Source organism: Fukomys damarensis, unplaced genomic scaffold, assembly GCF_012274545.1.
Source record: "Fukomys damarensis isolate Sample0158 unplaced genomic scaffold, DMR_v1.0_HiC HiC_scaffold_33, whole genome shotgun sequence".
Lineage (NCBI taxonomy): Eukaryota > Metazoa > Chordata > Mammalia > Rodentia > Bathyergidae > Fukomys > Fukomys damarensis.
In genome coordinates this window covers 56,284,534-56,292,326 of record NW_022900945.1, presented here as the reverse complement: position 1 = coordinate 56,292,326, position 7,793 = coordinate 56,284,534, and the positions used below count along the sequence as shown (strand labels likewise).

The 7,793-nt window shown below is 53.8% G+C and overlaps 1 protein-coding gene across 1 annotated transcript; it reads left to right on the top strand.

Moving 5' to 3' along the window:
* The first annotated feature begins 5,281 nt into the window (after positions 1-5,281).
* On the top strand, positions 5,282-7,784 carry Aqp10 (aquaporin 10). Its single transcript, XM_033758094.1, has 6 exons — positions 5,282-5,386; positions 5,727-5,853; positions 6,360-6,497; positions 6,592-6,710; positions 6,856-7,073; positions 7,455-7,784. Exons 1-6 carry the CDS (start codon positions 5,282-5,284, stop codon positions 7,630-7,632), a joined length of 885 nt encoding a protein of 294 aa, XP_033613985.1. The 3' UTR covers positions 7,633-7,784.
* Positions 7,785-7,793: the final 9 nt, after the last annotated feature.

Genomic DNA, 7,793 nt, shown 5'->3' with positions numbered 1-7,793 from the left:
TAATTATTATTGCTACTTTTCTGGTATATAAAATGTATTCATATTGTTTGACCATGCAGGTTTTCCAGCATATTGTTTATGATAATAACCTTTCGGTCTAGGTATTCTCCCTTCTCTTCTGCTCCACCTATTTATGGTTACAGGTACATTTATAGATCTACCACTATCCCTGAACAGCTTGAAGCTGGGTTTCCACTGAGGAAGACCGAATTGGGACCCCAACACTGAAGCAGCAGAGAAAAACTTCAGGATGTATCTTGGTGCACAAGCGGAAACTTTATTATCCAGAACAAGGATTTAATGAGACATCACAAAAGTTTTAGACTGGTCACTCGAATATTCCATGGACTTAAGTTTGTCTGCAGAACTTTGGAAAATAGATTCACCTTAGAAAAGTTAGGGGGGAATCCCCTCTCTTTCAAGATTCAAATCACAGATGGTGGGATTTTCTGTTTGTCAGTACTACTGCTAAATAGTATTTTTCTGTAATATTTATTCCTGTATTGGTGATCATTGTAATTTTGATAATTTTTCGTATTTGTAATTGTTATATGTATCGCAAGATGACAAGAATGTATCAATCTTTTGTGTTTCGATTTGCTATGGCTGTACAAGTGTCAGTAAAGGATGACGCATCTCAGGTGGCAATCTATTTGGCACAAGCCCACCGTACATAATTCCCTCTCCGTGGAGCATCCAGAGATGGGTAAGGTCAGGGCCTCCTTTCTACCAACCTAAGACAGGCAAGAGGGACATAAGCCCTCTTCGCTGATGACAGGTAAGGAGAAAGGACATCCCTGCCACCTAAGACAGGAGCTCTTTGACATATGTCTGGTACCCTCTAAGAGAAACGGGCGAATTATGGAGAGCACAGCCATATTGACCTGTGATTCACCTGAACAGTGTGGACGTGCTGTCACCCATAGCAACGGGCTAGTTCAGCTGGTGATCTGATCTATTGCCTAGCAGATGTAACTCATAATAATTGTTATTGCTTCCTTCTGGAATGTGTGGGCGGTACTTTCGCTCCCGTACAGCTGGAGAGTATAAAAGGAAAAGGTTCTGTAATAAAGCAAGCAAGTAACTTGAGAAGAAAAGTGCCTCCCGTCTCTCTGTCCTCGTCCTTTCAGGTTTAGGACCTGCTGGCAGGATCCTGACGTCGCGGCTCGTGACACTCCATCCTTAGGCTCAACCAATCTCACGTAACAAAACTGCTCATATGCATGGGCTTGTCATCATTACCTAAATGATTTAAAGATATGGGCGGAAGTATATTGGGGGAGGTAACAGGGGATTGAACCCAGGATCTCTGCAATAAGCTATATCCCTAGCCTTTTTGAGATGAAGTCTCATTAAGTTTCTAAATATATTGGGCTCAAACTTGAGATCCTCCTGCCTCAGCTTTCTGAGTGCTGAGATTACAGGTATATGTAGGTTTTATGCATCTTCTCTCTCTTACTGGAAATTAAACCCACAGCCTCAAGCATACTACTTAAGTGCTCTAGCACTGAGCCACACACCCCTTCCCATGTTGTTTTATATAAATGACTTGAGAACCCACAGATTTTGGTATTGGCAGTGAGTCCGGGAACTAATCTCTTACGGATATCAGGAAACGACTCTAATCAAAACACTTGTTAATTCCAGTCAAGACTGGAATCTCGTCTACTAGGGAGGCTGGGGGAAGAGGGTCATGAGTTTGAGGCCAGTCCGGGATACACAGCGAGTTTGAGGTCGGCCTGGACTACGCAGTAAGGCCCACCCCCAACACAAACCCCCGAAGAGGGAGGAGTGTAGCTTAGGGCTCCCTGGGCTCACTCACCAGTGGTACTGCATTGTGAGGTCTCCCATCCTCAGCTTGATGCGTGGCAGCGGCTTCTCGAGGGGAGCGGTGTGTTGGGCTCTGCACTGGTGAGTGGGGCACTGCTGCTGCTGTCCTGCACAGCCTGTTCCCACTCCACTCACTGCCCCCCTGTGCAGAACTGAGGGGCTGGGGCAGGCCACACTGCATCATTCCGTCTGCTTGCCCAGTGCCTCCTCAGTGGGCATGACACGCTACCCTCAGAGCTCCCCTCTTCCTTTTCAACCACTGGCCAAACAACAAAGGCGTCTGCCACTGCCAGCAAGCATGACAGTGCGTGTTTCTGCCTCCCGGTCGTTCTCTCCCACAGCGAGCGACCAGCTCCACTCTCCAGCCTGTCCTGCAGAGGTCTTCCTGTCCACGCTGTCTCAGGGCCACTCTGGAGAGGGTGTCAGTGCAGCACACCCCAGGTCACCCCGCCTGCAGGTGCAGTTCAGGCCTCCTGCTCCACCAGCTGGTTTAAGGAATCCCTTAGCGGGCAATGCGAGGCTCCGAGGGACGTCGGTGTAGCTCTGGAGGGGGAATGGGACTTTGGCCCACTTGCTTTGAAGCGTGCTCATGTTCTGACCCATTTCATGCATGCCTGATCCCAAGGATGCCACTTCACCTTCCAGTATGTGTCCTGTTGGATGCACCATTCCTAATGCCAGGAAGATCTGGCAACTCAGCTCGTGGTGGGCTACTTGGCACTTGGCGTCTGTACCAGAGCCCGGTGAGCTGTGGTACCTGGACCCTCCCAAGAGCTGCTTTTCCAACAGGGTGCATTTCTGTGGGGCAGAGGGCAATGGATCTGCTCAGAACCTCCAGAGTCCACGCTATGATTCTCCTGTCAGCTTGCCGGTACACAGCCTCCTCTCCTACTGCAGATGTTCCAGTTGTGTGGGGTCCCTGGGTCACGTGACCAGAGGCCATTTCTCCTTCGCCCTTCTCAAACCTGACAGTCTTCAGTATGGCCTGGCAAGTGGAGTCAGTCACATTCCCAAGTATGACATGCAGTGCTGCGGAATCCTAAGACGACCAGCACTGCTTCTTTCTCAGTGGTAGGAAGATGAAGTGTAGTACACAGTCCTGCACTTTTTTTTTTCTGGTGCCGTGGATCAAACTCAGGTCCTCACACTTGCGAGGCAGGCGGAGGAACCACTGAACCAAATCCCTGGCCCAAGTCCTGTACTTTTAAGGGAATATCTAGACCACAGGACCTCTAAACATTTTGTCAATGTAGCAATGAACATCTTTTTGTAAGAAAGGGTCTCACTATGTAACTGTACCATGACCTAACCAGTTTTTGCAGGAGCAAAACTCTCTCCCGTGTTTTCTGTTTTTTGTACCAGGGCTTGAACTTGGGACTTTGCGCTTGTGAGGCAGGCGGCGGTACTACTGAGCTAAATCCCTAGCCCCTACCCTGTGTTTTTTGAGATGGCCTGAGTCTCCCCCATTGGCTTTTATTTTCTTGGTGGCCTTCATTACCTGGCTCTGAGTCAAGAGACCAATGTGTGTGTGTGTGTTTGAGACAGGATCTATGTCATTCAGGCTGGCCTTGAGGTCACTGTGTAGCTCAGGCTGACCTCCAACTCATGGTGATCCTCCCGCCTCAGTCTACCGAGCGCTGGGATTACAGACACATGCCACCATGCTAGGTCCAACGTGGGTTTTCTGAAGCTCCAAAGGATTCCCATTTCAATAATACGTCAGGGTACTGGGTAATGATAACTGGGTATCTAAAGTCACAGAAAATGTGCTGTGAACCATACCTGAGCCAGGACTTCGATTACTACCTGGACCCTCTAACTGCTCTAACAAGGGGCCATGGTATAACTTCGTATCTTTGGCTATTAGTAAAAGAAAAGTTAATTCAGATACTTTCTCTAAAAACTTCAAAAGGTATTCGGTGATGGTCACCAATGTGAAAGACTGCTCCTTTCTTAGTGTGGGCTGTCAAGTCCCTGAGCCACTCAGAACCTATGTGTTGTCAGCAGGGAAACAATACGCTGTGCAAACCCCACTTTAGGAAATGCTCCCAGGGCTCCCCTTGGCCGATCTCCTTAAAGACTGGAAGATGAAGATACGCACGAGCAAGGTTTGCGGAGTCAGGGTCATGAGCACCTTGGGAAGGCAGAACTAGCACACGCTGAAGATGTAAGAACGGCCGGCCTCAGCAGACCCCATGGGCAACTTGGAAGAGGGAATGGCCCTTCAGAGTTGCCCTAAACAGAGGCCAAGAGGCCAAGCTCTGGTACCCTGCGCCAAGCAGCCACTGTACACGGAGCCCACGGAGGCTGTGACCTGGTGAGGCGACTTTATGCGGTGCAGTGCACTGGCCCACTGCAGGGCAGCTGTGTGGGGAGGGCATCTGGCAGAGTGGCATCTGCTAGGCCCAGTGAGGAAGCGCTGCACAGAGGTGCGAGGTCTGTGTGAGAGCCCACAGGTCCCAGAAAGCACAGCCCCAGACTTCAAGAACGCCATCAACTGTACCTTATCTGCTGTCCTCCTGTTAGATCAGACGCTCTAGGAGGGCAGACTGCTACCCATCATCTAGAAGCTGACTCACAGCTGAGAGACTTATGGCAGACTCGAGAAATGTGAGGAAACAGGTCTGGCTGTGTGTCCGGAATCCACAGCGGGGCTGGGGCTGGTGTCCTTGTCCTAAGCCATGGCAGACACAGACACAGCACTCTCCAACCCAGGTGAAAACTACAAGCATCCAGCGTGTGGCTTCCCTGCCAAGAGTCTGCAGACTTGAGCCCAGTCTCTCTGGATGCCGGTTGAGTTCTTCAATTCTCCAAATGGTTAGGAAAGGCTTCAGGTTCCACACACGAGGCACTGTGGAGTACTAGATGGAGGGTCAGAAGACATGGATTTGGGCCAGGCGTGCTGGTGCACACTTGTAATCTCAGCACTCGAGGCCGAGGCAGGACTGCCATGAGTTTGAGGTCAGCCCGGCTACATACTGAATTCAAAACCAGCCTGAACTACATAGCAAGACCCTGTCTCAAAAGGAAAAAGAGAGAGAGAGAGAGAGAGGGATGGATTTGAATTCACTCATCCACTAACTGTGTGGCCTGAGGGAACTCTAGGGCTCAGCATCCTCATCGGTACATGGGCGCAATAATACACTTCACACAGTGGTCTTCAGGCCCACAAGAACTAACGCACGAAGCAGGGTACGTCCCACACCCAGGATGCACTTGTGTAGAGCGGGGATGAAGGACCAAACAAGAGGGACAAACGCCAAGCTCCGCCTGGACAGCAGGCTTCCCACAGACCCGCGCCTACACTCCGGCCTCACACGTGCACAGGTATTAGCTGCTCTTTAGCTCAGCTAATTGGTTTTAAAGTCTCTTTCTTATCTCCCCCCCCGGCAGTCGTGGCTGCGGCCTATGCAGACAGCGGCAGCAGTGCACAGTGACAGGGCGTCCCGCCATGGCCCTCACCGAGCCCCTGGCCAGCGTCAGGGCCCACCTCCGGATCCGCAGCCTCCTGGCCCGACAGTGCCTGGCAGAGTTTCTGGGTGTATTTGTTCTCATGGTAGGCATGACAATGGGGTGGGGAGGAAGTGGGCCCAGGTTCCTGGCTCTTCCCAGTGTCCTGTTTTCTGTTTCCTGACACCCTACTTCCTTCCGACTCCCAAGCTCTTCCCTCTCTCCAAATCTCTCTTCTCTTCTCATCTATTTTTGGCTCTTGCCCTTCCTCACCTCTCACCTTCTTCCCTTCGTTTCTTCTTCCTCCTCTTCTCCTTGTTCTCCCCTTCTTCCTTCTGCCTCTGTCCTTTCTTTTGGCCCCTCGGGTCTGTCGGTCTCTCCTGCTCTCTCCCCTACCTTTTCTCTCCGGTGGGTCTCCTGTCCTTCACCTCCCCTCTCCCCCCCAGCTCCTCACCCAGGGGGCAGTGGCCCAGGCTGTCACCAGCGGAGAAACCAAAGGCAACTTCTTCACCATGTTTCTGGCTGGCGCTCTCTCGGTGACAATAGCCATCTACGTGGCTGGCAATGTTTCAGGTGACGGGGTCAGGCCTGCGCACCGAGGGGTGGGATGTGCTGGGCCGCGTGGGACCCAGTGGTGGTGACAGGGCAGAACCTCCAGTGACTCATGGACATTATCTCCTCGAGCTTGACCGGTGCCCTGGACTGAGATATGCTTTTGCGTCACCTAGCCCTTGCCCTTCCGTGTTTCTCCATTCCCCTCCTCATGCTGGCCCTGGGTCACGCAGGCAGACACCTAGGGCAGGGCATTGAGGTTAAGCACAGCCTGAGCACAGGGCTCACCCTCAGCACACACTGGCCTCAGTGCTCGGCCCGAGCCTTGAGATACAGGGTGCTGTGGCCGAAGCAGCAGCCAGACGTAGGTTCAGATCCGGGCTTCCCTGTCACCTGAGTAAGCCTGCTGGAGCCCTAATTCTCTCAGCTGTGTCATGGAAACCGGCGTCTTGAGAGTTGTGGGAAGGGGCAGCTGTGCTACCGGGGACACTGAATGGATGCTGCTTTTCTCCCCTTGACCCTTGAAGGAGCCCACCTGAATCCAGCTTTCTCGCTGGCCATGTGCCTTCTGGGGCGCTTCCCCTGGGCCTACCTCCCCATTTACTGCCTGGTGCAGCTGCTGGCTGCCTTCTGTGCCTCCGGAGCCACCTACATCCTCTACTACGGTAACGGGACAGAGCCAGGCACTGTGGGTGGGCAAGGGTGCCTTGGAAGGGTTCTGGACACACAAAGCTAAAACCCCGAGTGTCCCTCTCAAAGATGCCTTGCAGAACTACACGGCCGGGAACCTGACAGTGACAGGCCCCAAAGAGACAGCCTCCATCTTTGCCACCTACCCTGCCCCGTACCTGTCCCTGAGCAACGGCTTTGTGGATCAGGTAGGTGTTAGAGGGAGACCCCGGAAGCCCCAAAGCGGTAGAGTGGGTGGGGGGGTCTCCTGAGCTCCCGAGCCCCTGGTTGCCTGCTGGTGGTGTGGAGAGCGGGTGGGGAGGCAGACGAGGTCCCCTTTGCCTGTCTACCCAGGTCATAGGCACCGCCATGCTGATTGTGGGGCTCCTGGCTATCCTGGACAGACGGAACAAGGGTGTGCCCGCTGGTCTGGAGCCTGTGGTGGTGGGGCTGCTGATCTTGGTCATTGGACTCTCCATGGGTGTCAACTGTGGGTTTCCACTCAACCCTGCCCGGGACCTGGGACCACGGCTCTTCACCTACATAGCCGGCTGGGGCCCTGAAGTCTTCAGGTGGGAGAGGCTTCCTCGGTGTGGGCCAGCACTCTCCTCCCTCTGCCAGTGGCCCTTCTCGGGCTCCCTCCAGTGCTCTGGGTCTCATAGACTTTGTTCCTTCCCCAGCCCCCTGCTCTCCTCGCCCCTCCTTGTTTTCACACAGTAACACTTAGAAACGTAGTTTTGGGTGTGTCTGACTACTTCCTTGGGATTAGCGACCTCCCCAGGAAAAGGTCCAGACTCAGATATTCCCTGAGGCTAGCGATAGCTCCTGGAGGCCCTCCCTTCTTGGCCCGGGCCCGCCTCTGCACTCCAGGAGCTGCCTCCGGAGGCTCGGGGCTCGGAGAGAGGGAGGCTAGCAGAGCCATCCCTGCCACCCGCGCTGTCCTTCTCTCCTAGTGCCGGGAATGGCTGGTGGTGGGTGCCGGTGGTGGCCCCTCTGGTGGGGGCCACTCTTGGCACAGGCACATACCAGGTGCTTGTGGCTCTGCACCACCCCGAGGACCCCGAGCTGGCTCCGGATCTGGACTCTTCCCAGAGCAAAGCCTCCCCTCAGACGCTGGAGTGTAAACTGTGACAAAGCTAGCACCCACCTCCCGCGGGGACGCGAGAGCCACGGCCCTCCTGCCGGCAAGGCTGATGCTCTTTCCGTGCCTGCCAACCCTGCTCACCCCACAGGCACCCCTCCTCCGAATCGGGGCAAACGCGGCGGGAGGCGGCGAGGGGCTCGGGCCCTTT

Coding starts and splice junctions, on each gene's coding strand:
- Aqp10 (XM_033758094.1), top strand. CDS start 5,282: ATGGCCCTCACCGAGCCCCTGGCCAGCGTCAGGGCCCACCTCCGGATC. Junction 6,711..6,855: donor GCAACGGCTTTGTGGATCAG/GTAGGTGTTAGA, acceptor CTGTCTACCCAG/GTCATAGGCACCGCCATGCT. Junction 7,074..7,454: donor TGGGGCCCTGAAGTCTTCAG/GTGGGAGAGGCT, acceptor CTTCTCTCCTAG/TGCCGGGAATGGCTGGTGGT.